The sequence below is a fragment of the Garra rufa genome, chromosome 23 (genome assembly GCF_049309525.1).
Source record: "Garra rufa chromosome 23, GarRuf1.0, whole genome shotgun sequence".
Lineage (NCBI taxonomy): Eukaryota > Metazoa > Chordata > Actinopteri > Cypriniformes > Cyprinidae > Garra > Garra rufa.
Genome location: NC_133383.1, coordinates 14,112,593 through 14,134,654, shown reverse-complemented (window position 1 = coordinate 14,134,654; position 22,062 = coordinate 14,112,593). Strand labels below are relative to the sequence as shown.

General features: G+C 34.9%; 1 protein-coding gene across 4 annotated transcripts in view; it reads left to right on the top strand.

Moving 5' to 3' along the window:
- Positions 1 to 22,062, top strand: part of nbeaa (neurobeachin a) — a 176,130-nt gene that overhangs the window by 106,974 nt on the left and 47,094 nt on the right. For all 4 annotated transcript variants that reach the window (XM_073829010.1, XM_073829009.1, XM_073829011.1 and 1 more), the window contains exons 9-14: positions 1,652 to 1,849; positions 7,031 to 7,164; positions 8,885 to 8,993; positions 9,482 to 9,634; positions 14,884 to 15,052; positions 19,393 to 19,472. In XM_073829010.1, coding sequence (XP_073685111.1) covers positions 1,652 to 1,849; positions 7,031 to 7,164; positions 8,885 to 8,993; positions 9,482 to 9,634; positions 14,884 to 15,052; positions 19,393 to 19,472 — 843 coding nt within the window. The remainder of the gene's footprint in view (positions 1 to 1,651; positions 1,850 to 7,030; positions 7,165 to 8,884; positions 8,994 to 9,481; positions 9,635 to 14,883; positions 15,053 to 19,392; positions 19,473 to 22,062) is intronic.

Here is a 22,062-nt window from a genome sequence, read left to right as displayed (position 1 = left end):
TATAATTAATTGTATCGTTTAATTAATTGATTTTTTTATGGTTTTATTATTTTGTAGTTTATATAGTTATTATTTACTTAGGGTATTTACTTTATTATTTACATTTATATTTTAAATATATTTATTTGTTTGCTTGTTTGTAAAGGTCTGTTATTATTATTAATTGTATAGTTTAAATAGTTGTTGTTATTATTTGCTTGTTTGTCTTTTTTTTTCCTTTTTCAGATTTATTTATTCATTCTTGATGTCCTAATCTAGTTGTCTAACAAACCTGCCATTTTATTTTATGAATATTGTTGGCTCTTTGACACATTGCTTTTTTTCCTTTTTGTAGAAAAAACAAAATGCAGCTAAATGCATAAATGTTAATAGTTTATTATTATTATCAATATAGTTTATTATTGTTTTATTATAATGTGTTATATTTTTTGTTTATATTTTATAGTTAATTATTTATTTATATAGTTACTATGTTTCATATTTTGTTTAGATATATTTTAGATTACAGAATTGTTTTTATTTTATTTTATTTATATATATTTTTGATGCTTTAATTAGTGTGCTCATAGCATGCTGTGCTTTAACTCTTAGACCCTGCGTGATATACCCTCTCGTGCTGTTTTTAATAATGCTCATAAATACTAAAAGGCTAGGATGTATTCCTATTTCGCGTGTATGTGTGTGTATTTTGGTCTGGAGTTTGGGTGTGAGGCAGGTTGTGTGAATAGAGTCTGGTAGGTAAGTTTTGATGCTGCGTTCCATGCCAGTCAGTGTGTTGCTAAGTGGACACATTGGCAGCGGTCCTGAGGAAACTGCAGTGAATCACAGTGCCAGTGCAAGGGCTTATTTGCATCGTACTGTTTTTTGAAGAATTGCTCAGTGTGTGTGACTGTTTATACTGCTCGCATTACTAATGTGTTCGTCATGTCTGTTCAGAAGTGCTGCTGTAGACTCATGAGGCAATTAGATGTTGAAAATTTTAATGATTATATGCATACCAATATAATAGGCTTAACATTCAGTCCTGTATATATACTAAAATATGAAATAATGATGTTACATGTCTTTAAATTGGCCATCTGTCTAGGGCTTTTACATGCCTATCGACCAAGACCTTAAGTAAATTTAGAAAATTAATTGTAAAAAAGGTATAAAATCTTGTGGAAAAAAGCAAATCAAATGGTGAGTTGAAAGTCCTGTCATGCACGGTCAAGAAATTCTGTATGATCTTATGTAAGTCTCTCATTCACCCCCTTAGTTGAGTAGATGACTAGTGGAACAAAGTGCTTTACGTGAGAGAGATTTTGCAGATACATGCACATTTACACACACACATGGTCATACCGACACACACTCACACTAACATTTACAGCCATTAGTAAAATGGCACATTTCTGCAGCCAGAGCTTCATTATGATAATGTATGCCTGTGTGTGTGGTTGCTCTGCGCCTCAGTAATTAAAGCTTATTATTATTATTATTATTTTTATTTTTAATTATTATTATTATTATTATTATTATTATCAGTCCTCCTGGATTTGGGCCAGCCCCTGGTGCTTTTCACAAGTTCAATGCCAGGAATTGGAAGAGAAGCAAAATGTTCAAACTTTATTTGAATGATACTCATTAATGTGTTTCTTTGTCTTCACAGAGCACGTTTAAGTTCAAGTCGGAAAGCGACATCCACCTGGCTGAGCACCATAAGCAGGTTCTGTATGACGGGAAGTTGGCCAGCAGCATTGCCTTCACCTACAATGCTAAAGCCACCGACGCACAGCTGTGCCTGGAGTCTTCGCCCAGGGAAAACCCCTCCATATTTGTGCACTCGCCACATGCCCTGATGCTGCAGGTCAGTTTTTTTCTCTCACACACACATAACATATGTTTATCTGCTGTTTACTGATTCTTGAGTGCTGGGAAAAATGGGCTACAAAACTGAAAAAAATATTTATGTAGAGAGGAAATGTTTTGGATTAATTAGTTAAACATGTCCATTAGGGGTGGAGCCGAACCCGAATACGGTATTCGGAAAGGCAAAAATAGCGTGTTTTTTACGAATACTTATTTCGAACAAATACTTAAAATATTTGTATTCGGGAACAAGAAAAACTTTATATCAAAAAGCTGCGTTTCCTCATGAGACCGCAGTCAGTGCATGCCCACGTGAGTGAGTGACATTCAGGAGTCGGGGGGTGGGGTTAAAAGAGGTGACTGACACAGGCTGCTACACACGGCAACAGAGAAGACTCGGCTGAGCGAAAAAAGACTTCACTGCATCACTGTTTTTGTTGAATAGAGTCTAGTTATTCTAATTGAATGTATTGATAAAATTTCAGAATTTAATATAAATGATGACACATTTAGTAAGGTTAGATAAATAAAGTTAAAAAGTGTCCTAGAATCAATTTAAGGCAAATATCACAAATATTCTGATTAAAGTAAGACCTTATAGAGCAGTGATGAGACTATTGCTTCAGAAAAGATTAATTTACGGCAAAAAAAGGCTCTTTTTTGCCTTGGACAAGTAATTTTTTTACTCGGACAAGTGAATGTCTGATTTACTTGTCCGAAGGACAAGCACATGTCAAAGCTTAATGTCAAGCCCTGTCATCAGAAAACAACTCGCCGTCCTACCTCAAAGGTGTGGGAATATTTTAAACACAGCCAGAAACGTAACGGTATAGTTATATGCAGTCTTTGCAAGATGGAGCTAGCATACCACACCAGCACAACTTCCATTTGGAAGCATCTTTTAGGAGGAAACTGCTAACTATGTAAAAAAAAAAAAAAAAAAAAAAAAAGATAAATCTAATTAGTCATTAGAATAGTCGACTATTCGATAAAATAATCGTCAGAATAATCGTTTTAAAAATAATCGTTTACCCCCAGCACTAGCGCTCAAGTTCGTTGTTTCACATAGACGCGCGGTATGCGCGCTCATAATAGAAGCGACGCGGACACGGTTCTACGCTCTCGTTTTTTCCGCGTCCAGATAAATACATCTCAACTTTTCAGAATGCCACAAGCGCAGCGCAGGTCATGTGACCAGAACCAACCAATCAGCTTCACCCTTTCCCTTAATAACATTGAAAAACAGCCAAGTTGGAGGAACAGCTTATCATATCTGTACAGGAATAACCATTTTAAAATAGCAGAGCTACTGCAAGCGATTTTTAATGCTGGAAATCCATTTATGCTTTGCTGAAGCTTCCGAGTCTTCATTGAGAGATCAGGTCATGGTTGCTTAGCAACGGCAGAAGCCACGGGAAGGAAGTTCATTCAGAAGAAGAACAGTTCTTTTAAGTATTATTTGTTCTGCGTCCTCCAGCAAGGATGGGTGGTGGTGGGGTTCATAATGTTCACAATGGTATTTTATTAGTTGTTGGTTTAACCATGGATGAGGTAATGGCTGTTATGTTATTTTCTTTTCAATGGCGTTCCTTGTTACATGTTCAAAAACATCAACCAATATTGCATATACATAATTATTATAATGGATATAATTAAAGAATACTTACACTATAACGTAAATTATAAGTGTAACGCACAAAAAAAAACAAGATTTTACACCTATTTAGAATTTTACTCGAATACAAATACAAATACTTTTCCCCCCTCAACAAATACAAATACAGATACAAATACCGGCTACTTTGCACACCCCTAATGTCCATGTAAGTTTTTTTGCATGCGAAAAGTGTGTTTTGATGTAGAAAGAACCATATTATGTTTAAATTTCCTGTTAATTTACTTACCCCCGTGCCATCCAAAATGTTCACAGGTAGAAGGTCCAAATTCCAGTTTCAATGCAGCTTCAAAGGGCTCTACACAATCCCAGCTGAGGAAAAAGCATCTATGGCTATTTTCTAAAAAAAAAAAAAAATGCTCGTCATGCACTAGCTTGACCTTACACATTACGAGATCCGACATGTCTCGCGATATCTGACTGGTCTTGCGAGAACGTGACCATATCCTTGCAAAACATTTTGCAGTGTTTACATTAGAGCTGCTCAGTCTCCATTCAAACACCCACGTGATCTTATTCCTGAATGACAAAGATTCACATCACGCTTCTCACGCTCCACTGACGCTGACGATGTGAAACAGGTGTTAAAGAAGTTGAAACCTGCATTCATGCTGCTGTTGATCCAGAAAGAGCAACACAACAGTCTTTTCAACCACATAATGATATTTATTTCTGTTACATACATTTAATAACAGAAGTACTAGGATAAAAGTTTATAGTTTGGGTATAAACCCTTATTGTTTACAGTAGCGATCAAAACGAAAGTATCTTAACACTTGTATGTAGGGCTGACAAATTTTATTTCACGGTAACGATATCTTTCACGATATAGTTTTTTTAAATAGGCAGTTATTCCAGAAAATGTACAAAATAAGAGGGCTTTATATAATAAATAAGCTTGAATATTTAAGAAAAGAAAAGGACTTGATCTTATTTGATTATTTTGTATTTTATTTTTAACCTTATAAATATAGTAAACATTTTCTTTTGAGCCCTCCTCGTCTGTTCGTTTCTCCTTTTCCATGTTTTTACAACCTCTCAGCGTATCCTTCAGTCTTGCATTCAACGGTTTGACCAGTCTCAGCCTCATGTGAGTTGGCCAAGCCCACTTATTTACATTTCGCGGTATACACGGAATAAAAAATTATTTTACGGTACACATTTCATTCCGCACTAACGATATATACCGTCATACCACCCAGCCCTACTTGTATGTATTGTAACTCTTATCCTGTTCCGCCAGGAGGTGGCAACAACTGCACGTTTAATTAATTAAGGAGATTGCAATAGTGAAACAAGTCTTTATTAATTGAGACACTGACTCCTTCACTTTTTAAAATTTTGTATGAATATATTTTTTAAAAGACTTAAGCAATGAACATTTTGTCAGAACCACTAGTAAATTACGTTATTTTTGTCTAGATTTTGTCTTTTTTTCTCTTCAGAATCATGAGAGAATCGTGATCTCCAATTTATTTAAAAAAATTTTGATTTTCAATTCATCCAGAATCATGCAGCTTTAGTTTGCATGTTTATTACAACATATAATTCATTCATTTCATAAAGTACAAGTTCATATCAAAATGCACATGTATTTTGTGTTTTTTAGTTGACTAAAATACTATTTTTCCCTATATATTTCATTATTGAGGATTTCTTTAAAAAAAGTCTTGTCTCGTCTTGTTCTCGTAAACCCAGTCTCGTGTCTCGTCTCGTGGGATAAGTGTCTCGTCACAGCCCTATACATTTTTATTTATTTTTTATTTATTTATTTTTTTTTTTTAGAAAATGACCGATCATTTCGGTGGAGCCTTTTGAAGCTGCATTGAAACTGTAATTTGGACCTTGCTGGAACTTGTTGACCACCATTAAAGTCCACTACATTGTCCTCAAAAACATTAATTTCTTTCAGCTGAAGAAAGAAAGACATGAACATCTTGGATGACATGGGGTTGAGTAAATGATTTGGAATTATAGCAAATTCTGTGTCCTTTATTCACATATGTGACCCTGGACCACAAAACCAGTCATTTCTACTTTTTCTTTTTTTTTTTTTTTTCTTCTTTTTTTTTCGTGTAAAAGGTGAATAAATAAACTTTCTATTGATGTATGGTTTGTTAAGATAGGACAATATTTGTCCGAGATACAACTATTTGAAAATCTGGCATCCGAGGGTGCACAGAAATCTAAATAATGAGAAAATCGCCTTTAAAGTTGTCCAAATGAAGTTCTTAGCAATGCATATTACTAATCCAAAATTAAAGGAACACTCCCCCCCCCGAGGTAATAAGTTGATTTTTACTGTTTTGAAATCCATTCAGCCGTTCTCCTGTTCTGGCGATATCACTTTTAGCATAGCTTAGCATAGATCATTGAATCCTATTAGACCAATAGCATCACGTTCAAAAATGACCAACGAGTTTCGATATTTGTCCTATTTAAAACTTGACTCTTCTGTAGTTATATCGTGTACTAAGACCGGTGGAAATGCAAAGCTTCAATTTTCTAGGCTGATAAGATTAGGAACTACACTCCCATTCCAGCGTAATAGTCAAGGAAGTTTGCTGCCGTAATAAGGCTGAAGCAGGTGGTAATACCACGCAGCACATGTGCAAATGCTAAACTAGCTGGGAACTCATTTCTTATAATACTCCGCCTGCTTCGGCCATATTACGGCAGCAAACTTCCTTGACTATTACGCCGGAATGGAAGTGTAGTTCCTAATCTTATCAGCCTAGAAACTCGCAGCTTTGCATTTCCACCGGTCTTAGTACACGATATAACTACAGAAGAGTCAAGTTTTAAATACAACAAATATGGAAACTCGTTGGTCATTTTTGAACGCGATGCTATTGGTCTAATAGGATTCAATGATCTATGCTAAGCTATGCTAAAAGTGATATCGCCAGAACAGGAGAACAGCTGAATGGATTTCAAAACAGTAAAAATCAACTTATTAACTCGGGGGGAGTTGGAGAATGAGTCCATTTCCAAAAAAAGTGGAGTGTTCCTTTAAGTTTTGATATATTTACGGTAGGAAATTTGCAAAATATCTTGATGGGCCATGATCTTTACTTATCCTAATGATTTGTGTCATAAAAGAAAAATGGATCATTTTGACCCATACAGTCTATTGCTGGATATTGCTACAAATATACCCATGATACTTATGACTGGTTTTGTGGTCCCACATATGTATGAAATGAATTTGCCATTTATCATTACCTACTTAAAATGAGCCAATTTTTTTTTTCTAAAAATCCCAAACATTATTTTTATAATAAGGGTAATAACATTGACATGTCATGGTTGAAACATAAAATAGAAGCACATTTTGTGAGGCTGAAGGGTTTTATGCACAACATGCAGTTTATTATAATCATACAACTCATTATAATTGTATACTGTTTGTATAATGCATTATGACCTTCTATGAAGGTTTCCTAAAATATTTTATACCAAGTTTTCTAATAAGCAAGTGTGCGTTTTTGCATGTCTCTGCAGGATGTGAAGGCCATCGTCACTCACTCCATCCACAGCGCCATCCACTCTATTGGAGGAATACAAGTTCTCTTCCCGCTCTTCTCACAGCTGGACTACAGGCAACCCAACGACAGCCCTGTGGAGACGACCGTCTGGTGAGTATTGACCGTACAGACTGCAGATCCGCTGAACTTCATTTAGAATTTTAACTCTCAGGGTTTGGTATATCTTCAGTTGTAAAGGGGACCTATTATGTCCCATTTTACAATATGTAATATAAGTCTCAGGTGTCCCCAGAATGTGTCAGCGAAGTTTCAGCTCAAAACAGAGATCATTTATTATATAATTTTGAAAATTTATAATTTAATAATTGTTGTGCATGTCTCTTAAAATGCAAATGAGCTGCTCCTCCCCTTCCTTCCCCTTATCCAGAATAGAGCTCACCTTTATAGCTCGTAGTTCAGATACTCTGCTAAAGTATCTCTACTTTTGATCATCATGCCTGTTGTGCTAATATGCATTTTAAAGCCATATTAGTTTAAACTTTTGATAGTGTTTTCTGAGCGCACAGAAAGTGGCTGTCACACTACTAAACTAAGCTCTCTTCCATGTCTTATTACGCCTAAACTGTCAAATACACACAAGTTTATGATAAAAACACCCATGTGTTACTAAAACAGTTGGTTATGTCTGTCAAGGTAAACAGCTGGGGGAAAAAATCACATGTTTATATTAGATCTGTGTGGCAGCAGCGTAATATACAGTAAATAAATCAATAAATCATTGGCTTTGTAAGTTGCGTGAATTTGGGGCACTACTATCTGTTGTAAGACTTAAGGAGTCTTTGACTTTGAGAAACCTGTTTTAAAACAGTATTTATTTGTATTGTAAATGTTACAGTAATATCCAGCTTCCAGTTTTATATTTGAAAATAATAAGTTGTTGCCATAATGTAGACGACTAAAACTCAAGTCAGTCACTGTCAGGGACGCCTGCCATGAATTATAAATGGAATCTGTCATTCTCGGATAGAAATAGAGCGTGACAGAGAGAGCGTGGGATTTTGAGAGATTTATGCCATTCGTGTTCACATAGACACTTGGAATGAGAGAGAGACCCCTCAAAGAGGGATGCGAGGCTTGTGCGGTCATACCCTCATTTCTCAGGTCATTGTGTGGTTCTGCTCGGTGAGCTCGCAGGCATGGCGAGTAGATTAGAGATCAGCAGTGAGCTGGCAGGCATAATCAGCGGAGCAGAGATCTGTGGGGTATCGATCAGTGGTAATGTTCCCCGCTGGGGTTTACTGTCTGTGGGGAGATGGGTGAGGTCACCGGCCCATCCGTCGGCTTATGGCAGTTTAGAAAGAGAAAGAGACACTCTTGAGGATTTCATCTGCAATCTCACTGCCTCAACAACATCATTTAAGAAACTAAGACATAATTCCTGCTCGCTGGAATGATGATATTGATGATATATCATTATGTGTGTGTGTGTGTGTGTGTGTGTGCACGCACCTAACATTTTTTACTTTATACTACTGATTGGGATCCATTTTCTTGGCCTTGAGGTGTTCTCAAACATTTTGCTAACATAAGAAATGTGCACTCTTAAAAATAAAGTTCTTATAAAGTTCTTTATTGGCATGAATGGTTTCATGAAAAACCTTTAACATCCATGGAATCTTGAAAAATGATTCCTTAGATTTGAAAATACGAGCATTGGAGCTGTGGTTTAGTGGTTGGAAGATGTTGTGCAGATATGTTGAGCCATGGTGCTCATGTTAGAGATGCAGGTTCCAACCCATAATGCATTGTATCTCTTTCTCTCACAAATACTACACAGCTAAATGTTTTTTTTTTTCTTTTTTGCTTGCAGTGCCACTCTCCTCGCTTTTCTAGTGGAGTTGTTGAAGAGTTCAGTAGCCATGCAAGAGCAGATGTTGGGTGGAAAAGGCTTCCTGGTTATTGGCTATTTACTGGAGAAGGTAAGACAGTCATCTATAATTTTTTTTTAATTAATAGAAGTCTGTACATTATAATTTATATATTGTTTTTGGTAGGGATGTAACTATCAAAATCTCACGGTACAATATTTATTGCGATATTAAAAAAAAAAAGAAGAAGAATTGGGGGAAAAAATTACATTTTGTACATTTTAAAGTTAAATTATTATATGTAATGCAGTGTGAGAGTTCCAACCCATGTTCTTAACTGAGAAAACTTAAGTCAGTGATTTGACTTGTACCTGAACTTTAAAGGGGTCTCAACCCTGTTTTTATTTGTGATATACTTTCTCAGTCTAAATTACATTCACACTGGTGTTTTTTTTTCCATAAGCAAAATATTCTGTTCCCTATGTAGCGTTTCTGTTCATAAAAAGTGTCAAAAGCCTGAAATACACTGTTTGTCTCGCTCTACGGTGTGTCTCTCACTTTGTCTGACACCTATCTCTCTTTCTCTCTCGTGCCATTAGTCTTCTCGGGTGCACATCACCAGGGCAGTCTTGGAGCAGTTTCTGTCATTTGCCAAGTATCTAGATGGGTTGACTCACGGTGCTCCTTTACTGAAGCAGCTGTGTGACCACGTTTTATTTAATGCTGCCATCTGGATCCATACACCGGCTAAGGTGAGCTCAGCCCACACGCTAAAGGTCAAAAAAATAAAAATGAGTCACGATTCACATCTGTCCAGTGTTGTTAAATGTTTCAGTGTCCAAAGCTGTTACTTTATTTTCAAACATTTTATTGAATAGTAGCTAATAGTGTCATTTTTAAATATAATAATGTTATTTTTAAATAATATTTCAAAGTATTTCAGAAGATTTTTTCATGTTTTTGAAAGAAGTCTTTTTTTGCTCACCAAAGCTGCACTTATTTGGTTAAACACACATAAAAAAAAAAAAAATGTAAAAAATTATTACAATTTAAAATAACTGTTCTCTGTTTTAATATTTTTTTAAATGTAATTTAGTCCTATGATGCAAAGCTGAATTTTCAGCATCATACTCTAGTTTTCAGTGTCACATGATACTTCAGAAATCATTCTAATATGCTGATTCGGTGCTCAAGAAACATTACTTATTATTATCAATGTTGTGCTGCTTAATAATTTTGTGGAAATCCCCAGGATTCTTTATTTAGTTGTTTATTTGAAATATAAGATACATTTTGATCAATTTGAAATGTATTAATGCCAAACTTTTGAATGGTACAAATTTCCTAGGTAATTATCACACTGTATTGATATGCAGAGCATCAATATTGTAATTACAGCTTTCAAAGCATTTTTCAGTAAAAGTAACAAATGAAAACTGCAATATATGTGATATATAGTCTTGGTGCCATCTGTGCCCCATGGAACTGCCACCAAAGGACCTTTTATAAGAGTATAAGTGTTAATGATATTCTAACTCAAGCAGTCAACTTACATTATGCATGCAGAACTTGTGTACTTGATTGCACAAAGCATATGCTTCTGGATATTTTTATCCGTCAAGTTTACGAGATGTGAAGTGTGTGAGTAAGCTTTGCATCCCAAAGGCACTTGATCCACCACAAATTTGGGAGGGGGGAAAAAAGTGTTGTTCCTTTCCAAAGCAGAGAGGCTCAATTATTGGATAATGACCTAGGAAACATGACTGCAGGAAGAAAGGATCGTCCACTTTTGTTCCTTCACCCGTCCACGCAGAGGAGTGAATATCCAGCAGCGACTACAGCCCTTTATGATAGAGAGAATGAAGAAACATCCAGCGGGAATGAAAAAGAGAGAGATGAAGTGAAGGCTTGAGTACAGGAGGCAGAAATGTGAATTATCACTGCTACAGAGAAGGAAAAAGGCAAGCTATAGATCAGGTTTTTTGGATTGAGGCGGATTTCACACTTTTCGGTGTTCTACCTTGATGTGGAAAAAAGAAATTTGTTAAAAATAAAACACTCATAACGCCTTAACAGACACATGGCGGTAAGTTTTGCTCAGGCACTGCTTAGATTTTAATTAGAAAATGTAAAAAGCCTAGTGGGTTCAACTTGTCATTTTGAGGTCCTGGTTTTCTTGCTTTATCTTTGACCTGCTTGCGTATGAAGCTGTAATTTGGTTAGGGGGGGAAATGTTCCCATGATATTGACCTGAATCAGCAGGCTGGGTCAAACATGAGATTAAATACACTGATAAAACTTGGTTTCCACAGCAGCCTCATTAAGCCTGAGCCTAATTAGCATGTCCATGTTGATAAGTGTAAGAAATGGGTGTGTAAATGTGGGATTCACACGTGTGTGTGTGTGTGTGTGTGTGTGTGTGTGTATGTGTGAGGTGTCCCACAGGGACGGCTTCATTAGAATGGCTTTTTACACAGAAAGACAGGAACGTTTTCCTGGAACAATTTTGTAAAAGGAAAAAAATCTAACTGTGATGTGCTGTGCTATTTATATTTACTTACTTTGTGAAAGGTTTGTCAGTTGCTATTGCGTCATATACACTAACTTCATAAGTTCAAATTCAGAGTTAAAAAAATGATTTATTGTTATTATTAGGCAATTGTTATTATTGATCAAAAAGTGACAGTAAAGACACTAAAATATTTTTCCCCAAAAAAATGTTTCTACAAAAATATTACGCAGCACAACTGTTTTAAATGTTGATAATAATTACACTAAAAATAGAAATGTTTATTTAGTAAATTAGAAATTAGATTTCATGTAAAGGATCATGTGACACTGAACTCTGGAGTAATGATGCTGAAAATTCAGCTTTGCCATCACAAAAAAAAGTTAAATGTTAAAGGTCCCATATTGTACACATTTCTGGAGGTTTATTTTAGTTGTTGATGTCCTTAAGAATATATATTTGTGGAATAAGTGCCAAAATCCATCTCAATATATTTTTACAGCTCCTTTTTTAGGAGCTCTGTCAAAAACAGGTCGATTTTGGCCCATCTAATTAATATTCATGAGCCTCTCTTCTGATTGGCCTGTTGTTTTCTGAGCCATAGAGAGAGCCTAGCCTGCTGATACTCAACAGGAGAATGATCATTAATGTTTTTTTCTTTTTCAAACACCGAAAGCAGTAAGCTACATAACTGTTGCTTTAGTAAAGCCCCTTTCACAATGCGCGCTGATTCTGGAAAATTACGGGAACGAGCGCTGTGTGAACAAAAGCCAGAACCATAAAGGCAGTGTTGTAGTGATGATGCACGTTACCATGCGACTCTTCACGACGAAAAAATCTGTGCAAAGTGGAATGAAGCGGCGATCGGGCAGAGCCAGCTCCTCACTATCAGCGCTGAAGCACAGTTTGTTCAGGTTAGTTTCAGTTTAGTGAAACGTACGCGTCGCATTACATCTTACATCCAAACGTCACATGTCTTTATGGGTTGTGTGTAAAGCACGCACAGATTCCGGAAAACAACTGTGAATGAACCAAATCAAACAACTCCGGAACAAATCATGGGACACATTATCCGTGTATTTACCGGAATCGCTGTGTGAAAGAGGCTGAAGTTGACGTGCCTCTGGTCTCTTATATTCACGTTGTTCTGAAGCCTGTGCAATGATGTAGTTTCGACATCTATCGACTGAACAGGGTTTTCTAGACTTGTTTTCGTGTTGTTGTTGCTTAGCAATGTTATGGACACGATATTGTCTGGGTTTGACAAAAGGAGGGTGGGACGTGATTGGTGTTCGGGGTGGTGACTGAAGGCGGTGACTGAGTAGATCGGACGTCACATCGTTACGGAAGTCACAGCGGCTCGTGAAAATGAACAGCTACTTTAAGCAGGCTGTGTGCAGTTTACTGTGGATTGACTGTTTTGAAACTCATATGGTAGTTACATAGCCCCTAGACCTCAGTTATCATGAAAAAAGCCAGGAAATTTCGATTTTGACAATATGGGACCTTTAAAATATATTAAAATAGAAAACGGTTATTTTAAACTGTAATAATATCTCCAAACATAACTGTCTTAACTATATTTTTGATCATATAAATGCAACCTTGTTGAACATAATAATAATGTTAATTATATTTTGAGGTGCTGTTTACTATTTAGTGCTGTCTTGAGTGCCTTATTGCTTTAAAAATGTATATTTAAATATATTAATATTTTTGTTTCAAAATTTATACCATTTTAAAAGTTATGTGTAAAAGTGTGTGTAAAGTTTAGTGTAATATTAGAAGGATAGTTTACCCAAAAATGAAAACTACCCCATGATTTACTATTCCTCAAGCCATCCTAGTTGTATATGTCTTTTTTCAGACGAATGCAATTAGGAGTTATATTAAAAAATGTCCTGGCTCTTTCATGCTTTATAAACCAATTTTGAGTAGACGTCACATTCTGCGCATAGTGGTTGCAGAAAAACACTGGTAACAAGTGGAAGTAAATGGGTCAAATGCATGGAATAAGACTTTTTTTTTTTTTGTGCCTTCTGATGTCAAAATTGGAATGCAAATAATTTTTATAAAATAATGTTGTCAAAGACGCCATTTGAAGCTAAACACAGACGTTTAACGGACATACTATTGATAAAAACTGCTATGATTACTCTACTTTTAAAGCATAAATTTGTCTACATAATATTCACATATGCTGTTCATAGATGAAGTATTGTATTAGCCCTACAGTTACAGCATGAAATATTATTTAAACGTATTACTGTTAACATTTTTACATAACATTTATTTATTTTATCTCACAGTTCTGACTTTTTTTTTCTCGCATACGCAAGTTTATATCTCCTAATTCGGACTTTATATTTAACAAAACTAGTGAGTTTGTTAATTCAGAGAGAATAAAAGCCAGAAGTGTGGTATATATACTCTTGAAAATGACATCTAATCAATATTATCTATAATCTTTTTTTGTACCATATTCATGTAATTCTATAGCCATAAAGGCTATCTCTCCCGGGTTTCTGCAACCACGCTGTGCACGCATCCTGAATGTTTACAAACCGATAATGATAATGGCAGTGAATGGCTGTTGAGATTTTGAAGTCCAATAAAGTGCATCCATCCGTCATAAAAAATGCTCCACACAGCTCTGGGGGGGTCAATAAAGGCCTTGTCAAGTAAAGTGATGCGTTTTTGAAAAAAACAAAACAAAAAAAAAATCCATATTTAGAACTTTATTAACCTTAATTTCTAGCTTCCATAATTTCTAGTGCAGAGGAGAGAGCAAAACAAAACGCTGGTCACAAATTAGAAATGCGAAACCAGGATTTGTAAAGAAAAATATTGGAGGATTTCAATGTAAGCCAAAAGGAGACTGGTTTTCCTTTTTGCTGTAAAGAAAACTTGGTTCACGCGAGACTAGCATATTCTCACCTGTTCTTGTGCTACACCTATGTCATTCACTGGAACACCACATACGACAGTTAGCAAAAGCTAATTTTTCCTACACAAACGCATCAGTTTGCTTCAGAAGGCCTGTATTAACCCCCGTAGCCACGTAGAGCACTTTTATGATGGATGCATGCACTTTATGGAGCTTCAAACTCTCAACACCCATTCACTGCCATTCTAAAGCTTGGAAGATCCAGGACATTTCTTTTATATAATTCCGATTCTATTCATCTGATGAAAGGAAGTCATATACACCTAGAATGGCTTGAGGGTGAGTAAATAATGGGGTAATTTTCATTTTTTGGTGAATTATCTCTTTAAAGACAAAATATTCATTCAAATGTGTTATTATGCAAGTTATTTAATTAAGCAATTACTTCTGCAAGAAAGATTCCTTTACATATAAACTAGCTGTACTATGTATTTAAGCATGGCATTTGACTACATTGGCCAATCAGCATCTAGGTACAAAACTATGCTTTACCTTTTCAGCCTAATTTAAATCATGTAATCCACTGTGTGTTTTCCATTTCTCAGGTTCAGCTTTCCCTCTACACGTACCTGTCGGCAGAATTCATAGGCACCGCCACCATCTACAGCACCATCCGTCGAGTGGGCACCGTCCTGCAGCTCATGCACACCCTCAAGTACTACTACTGGGCCAGCAACCCCCTGGAAAGTAGCGGAATCACCCCTAAAGGCCTGGGTGAGTCCTCAAACACGTCTGTTTGCAGAATTTACCACCTCACAGGAATCTTTTACACCTCATGTCCTATTGTGTCATTTTTAACATAACAAAATCCCACAGAGGAAATAACACATTCTGGAAAGAGCTGAGCGGTTCAGAAGTCCTCACACACGCTAACCAGTATGTTGTGGCAGGGTGGATTGTGTGTCTATAAAAGACAGCCAGCAATATTAAGCATGAATGAAGTTTGAAACACTGCCCACCCCTTTTTTTTTTTTTTTTTTTTTTTTTTCCCCCTCTGTCTCTGTCTATTTTTGTATCCTGTGCACTTTTGGTGCTCATCTTCATTCTAAATCTGGTTTTCTCTCAAGATGACTTTCTCCCTGTCTCGCTCTGCAGTGTATTCTAGCTTCCTCTCTCTTCCCCATTTTCTCATTCTCTTGCTCGCTGTAGTTCTTCTTTCATTTGTTTCTCCTTCTTTCTCGCTGTTTTCCCAAATGCCACATGCAAAATCTGTCAGTTCTTCCATCTGTTTGCCATCTCTCTTTTTCTCCATCCTGGCCTGTCATTCCCAGAGGTGAGTCTCTGCTTTAGATAGATGGTGTAGTGGTGCTTTAAAGTCTGAAGTGAATTATTTGTAGCATTCAGCATCTATAACAGCCTCATGATGTGTTTTACTGAGTCGGCTGTGAGCAGTAATGATCTGACACGCTTATAAAGATTGCTCATTAGCCCCCTATACGACTGACACCATGATCTCCTTGTTCAACTCTAATGTATTTATTTAGTTTGCATCTGACATTTAAGTAAAAAATGAATTTAATATATTTAAAAAAGCAGCATAGCTGATGGTGGCATAATGCTGATATGATATTTGATAATGGTAAATGAGCATATAAAATGCATTGATATTAAAATTCTGGCCAGTACAGATTTTTATGTTCTCCCTGACAATGAATAAATGCTAGATATTCAAATTAATGCTGTTTTGTATATACAGTATATAAATCAAAAACAAAACACTAAGACTAAAATCAACTAAATTGTCATAAATTAGCCATCTCAAGATAGCAAATGTACACTACTGTTAAAAATACTTTTTTTTCCCCAAGGCAGCATTTATTTGATCAAAAATGCAGTAAACGAGTAAATTTGTGAAATATTATTATAGTTTCTATTTTAATATATTTTAAAATGTAATTTTTTTTTCATGGCAAGGCTGAAATAATGACTGCAGCCTTCAGTGTCACATGATCCTTCAGAAATAATTCTTTGCTAATCTGATGCTCAAGAAACATTTCTAATTATTCTAATTATTATCAATGTTGAAACTCCAATACATTTTTTGTTAAATCGAAAGTTCAAACGAATATAATTTACTTGAAATAGAAACTTGTAACATTGAAATTTGTAATTGTAATTCTCTTTCCTGTCACTTTTGATCATTTGTATGCATCTTTATTAATTAAATAAATTGTAATTTATTTATTATTTAGATTTTCTTTTAAAGAAGTCTTTTTCGCAACCTAAGCTGCGTTTATTTGTGTAAAAATACAGGAAAAAAACAGTAATATTGTGAAGTATTATTACAATTTTAAAATAGTGGTTTTCTATTTAATATACTTTAAAGCTGAATTTTCAGCATAATTGCTCCAGTTTTAAGTGTCACATGATCCTTCAGAAATCAATGTTGAAAATCATATCAATGTTGAAAACAGTTTGATACTGCTTAATATCAGTACAGAACAGCAGGTAACACTTTACAATAAGGTTCATTAGTTAAACATTAGTTAATGTATTAACTAACATGAACTAACCATGAGCAATACATTAGTTACTGTATTTACTAATCTTCATTAACGTTAGTTAACGGAAATACAGTTGTTCATTGTTTGTTCATGTTAGTTCACACTGCATTAACTAATGTTAACAAGATTTTAATAATGTATTAGTAAATGTTGAAATTAACATTAACAAAGATTAATAAATGCTGTATAAGTGCAGTTCATTATTAGTTCATGTTAACTAATGTGGTTAACTAATGTTAACTAATGAACCTTATTGTAAAGTGTTACCGAACAGCATTTATTCAAAATAGAAATCTTTTCTAACAAAAGTCTTCATTATCACTTTTTATCAATTTTACACACCCTTGCTGAATAAAACTATTAATTTCTTTCAAACAAATAGAGAAAGAAAAAAAATACTAACCCTAAACTTTGAACGGGCATGTATATTGTTACTAAAGTTTTCTATTTTAAATAAATGCTGTTCTTTGTAATGTTTTATTCATCAAAGAATCCTGCAAAAAGTATCACCGGTTCTAAAAAATATTAAGCAGCACAACTGTTTCCAACATTGATAATAAATCAGCATATTAGAATGATTTCTGAAGGATCATTTAACACTGAAAACTACAATAATGATGCTGAAAATTCAGCTTTGCATCACAGGAATGAATTCTATTTTAAAGTATATTAAAATAGAAAACCACTATTTTAAATTGTAATAATATTTCACAATATTACTGTTTTTTCCTGTATTTTTAACCAAATAAACGCAGCTTTGATGAACAGAAAAGACTTCTTTAAAAAAAAAAAAAAAACTTAAAATCTTACTGATCCCAGACATTTGAACGGCAGTGTATGCATATATACACTACCAGTCAAAAGTTTGGACATACTTCCCCATTAAAGAGAATGGGGACGTGTGTCCAGACTTTTGACTGGTAGTATATATGTATATAGTACAGTATGAGACATGGACATTTATTTAAAAAATTACATTTAGAATGTTTAAAGATTAACTTTAAGTCAACATAAGATGAGAATAAAGGTAAATTAAAATGCATATTTTCTTTGATCTGCTTTGTTGGTAAAAGCTGTGCATGTGCTACAGTGTTTGGATGTTGTCCATTATATTCTATAGTGGATGTACTGGCTTGTTTAGACAAGCCTGTAGTTGCATTTCGTTCTTCCCATCCCTGTGTACCTCAGATAACACTGTGACTTGTGCCTGCTTATCTCTGTTAGATACAGAGCCTGTGTCACCATGGCAACCCTGTTGCCCTTCCCATAATGCTGCATGGGTCTGTCACATTGTAGAGTGAGTGTGTTTGTTTCCCTGAAACGTAATGTTAATTTAGACGACTTTTAATTTTGTTTTAGTCTTAATTGGATTTACAAAGTCAAATGATTTAAATATGGAAATGTAAATTAACAAACTTTTGGTCGGCAGAAACAGCATTAATCTAATTCCAAAAGCATTCATTTGCATACCTGTAAGCACATTTTGTCTTACATGAGTCAGTGACAAATATTTTGTTATATTTCTGTAATGTGATGATAACAGGCATTGATTGATCATCTCAACTGGCCTTGTTTTGCTGTAGAGTGCTCATCCTGCTGAATACTATGGGACACACATGAAGTGACCCAAGACAAATCTCTTCCTCCAGATCTCACAGTCTATACCCGCTGATCCGTTCTCTCACTGCACCAAATTATTGCAGCTGGAAAAGGTCAATGTACCTGGCTACAAATAGACTGACCACGTTCATAGCGTACAAATTCTCAACGCGGCAGAGCGCTTGTGTGTGTAACTACACACCGAGTTCTGAACCGCAGAGCAAGGACAATGGCGTCACACACCTGATGTGAGGATGAACGTGGCTAAAGATGGGGAGGACGCTGACCTGCTTCATTACATCACACACTTTGGCTTTCCATACAGAAAGTGTTGTGAATTTTTCATGGCAGCTTTGTAGCGTCTGGGCGCTGTGCGTTCAATAAAAGATGAGAAGTATGCGTGTGTGTCTATTTGAGTAAGATAGTGTGGGATTGTAAAATAGAGAGAGAGAAATAGGGTGGTTGTGCGGTTTGGAAATGGGGTTGGTGTGTCGTTTAGGGGTTTGCATTCCCTAAGCTGCGTCTTAAGTGCTGTTTTTGTTTTTCTTGTCTTTTCTGTGTCGCTGTACTGAATTCTCTTCGAACCCATTGGAAGAAACCTGCAGCTTTGAGCTGCGGCTTTTCCCTTGTCTCTGAACATTTTTTTTAGAAGTTTTAGTTTGTTCATTAATAGCTGAGTAGCCTGTGATTTTTAGCTGTTAGTTTTGTGCAATATTCAAAGAGAGTGATATATTTTAAGAAGTCAAATGTATTTTACCAACATTGACTTAAATGTAGAATTAGGATTCAAAATGGCATAAGGCATTATGGTAATTTTTCAGTTCACTGGTGATGATTAATAGCATATATTAAGGATCTCACGTATCTTTAACTGCTATACGCAGGTGTTTATTAAGAGTTTAGATGTGTGCAACTGATGTAATCGTTGTAAATCACTGTGTTTTCTTACAGATGGTCCACGACCCTCTCAGAAGGAAATTATATCCCTGCGGGCGTTCATGCTGCTTTTCCTCAAACAGCTCATTCTCAAGGTGAGATAATTATGATTTTTTTTTTTATATATTTTTATATTATTAAATGTTTGTATGTGTTTGTGTGTGTATATTACCAGTCAAAATTTTTGGAACAGTAAGATTTTTTACATTTTTTAAAAGATTCTCTTCTGCTCACCAAGCCTGCATTAAAGCAGTAATATTGTTAAATATTTTTACTATTTAAAATAGCTGTTTTTATTTGAATATATTTTAAAATGTATTTTGTCTCGTGATCAAAGCTAAATTTTCAGCATCATTACTTCAGTCTTCATTGTCACATGATCCTTTAGAAATCATTCTAATATTTTGTTCAAGATTTTTAAAAATTATTATTATAATTATTATTTAAAACAGTTGAATAATTTTTTTCAGGATTCTTTGAGTAGAAATATCCAAAAATCTGAAATAAAAAGCTTTTGTTACATTATACTACTATCACTAACACACTATACCAGTTGTTCCCAACCACGTTCCTGAAGGCCCCCCAACACTGCATGTTTTCCATGGCTGTATCCAAAATCGCCCCCTATACCCTCAAATAGGGCACCATTTGAGTGGACATCCATTTTTAGTGGAAAATTTCGAAACCATAGTGGACGTTCTCGAGTGCACTCATTCAAACCCACAATGCACTGCAAAAAGTGTGCAACTGATGTACAGTCAACGGCTAGAGATAACCCATAATGCGCTGTGAGAGTCGCACACCGATTGAATTCCCAATGAAGTTTTTTCATTGCCTTCTCTGTTTTCAACCCCTATTATTTTAGCTTTTATTGTGCTTCAGGTCAGAACACAGCTCATTCCCTTTGAAATATTGGGAAAAAATCTAAATAATACATATTTAAGTACTAATAATTTACCATCATTGAGAAAATGGTAGTCTGCTTTCTATTTTCATAGCACTCTATGCAGGTATAAACTCCACAACAAACAATAACAAATGTAACTGATCATCCTTTATGGATCCAGTCAAATTTAGTTACAATAGTAAAATATTGTGCACTGATACAGTGCACAGTAAAAATATAGTGAAAGTGATATCTGTAATATTAAAAAGTATATGTAGTACATGTTGTAGCAAAGTGAATATTATAATAAAATAGCATGTACAACAGCGCAATAACATGAGTATTATAATAGATTTATAATAGCAAACATTATGTATAATACCCTAATAAATAAATAACAATACATGAGTAATAGCAAGTACAATATGTAATATATACAGAACAGACAATAATGAAAAATAAACGAATAGTAAATTATAAAGTTAATTAAATTATAGTGAAAAGTAGTTTAACAATAGTATTTGTGAAAATTATTAAACAAAGACAAAACATATATTATACACACACACACACACACACACACACACACACACACACACACACACACACACACACAGTTGAAACCAGAAGTTTACATACACCTTGCAGAATCTCCAAAATGTTAATTTAACCAAAATAAGAGGGATCAAACAAAATGCATGTTATTTTTTGTTTAGTACTGACCTGAATAAGATATTTCACATTAAAGACGTTTACATATAGTCTGTCAGAAAAAATAATAGTTGAATTTATAAAAATGACCCTGTTCAAAAGTTTACATAGACTTGATTCTTAATAATGTGTTGTTACCTGAATGATCTACAGCTTTTTTTTTTTGTGATAGTTGTTCATGAGTCCCTTGTTTGTCCTGAACAGTTAAACTGCCTGCTGTTCTTCAGAAAAATCCTTCAGGATTGTTGTTGTTGGCTGTTGTTGTTATTAGATGGCGACAAGAGACCTGTTTTTATGAGTGAGTCAGCAGTAAAGACTTTTATATTGAAAGAGATTGAATCCCGGTTGTAAACAAGGAAGTTATTTTTACTGTCAACAACACCTTGTAAGACGCAGCCAACAAATACAGTAAGCAACTCTGACATCGAAAATAGCCCTTAACACATGAAAGTATAGTACGACAAAGATATCGCTTTCCTCAGCAGACATTCAAACTAATGCTTTGTAACTATGAAATTGAGCTAAAGAATGAATGCTGTATCAGATGCAGGTAATCACATTCACTCAGTGCTTCTCTCCCTTTACACACTATTCTACATAATACAGTGACCTTTTAATACATTAATACAATAAGCTTTCAATGAAGCAACTCAACATTCGTTCATTACTAGCTCTAAAGTGACATTTTCAAATTAGTAACAAAGGCTTTAAGCTGCTAAACTGGCAAACTAAGATATCAATCTGTGGCAGAAGGAAGTAGTTCACACATAAGAGGGTTTTAAAGACACTCCACTGTTGTTTTTTTTAATGTATTTAAACATTCATGTATAAACACAATATCACACGGCTACTCGTGTGATATTGCTTATATATATATATATATAATTGTACATTTTGTACTTGATTTCAAGTGTATTTGATTGAAATTATTGATCTATTACTACTAATCATGTGTCCTAATCATTAAAGAGATTATGTCAGAAAGAAAAAATAAATATCCCTGACAGTGTTGTTTTTGACAACCGTCTTAGATTTAGTCTTAGTCTTAGTCTTTTGGACTAAAATGCTTCTTAGTTTTAGTCAAATTT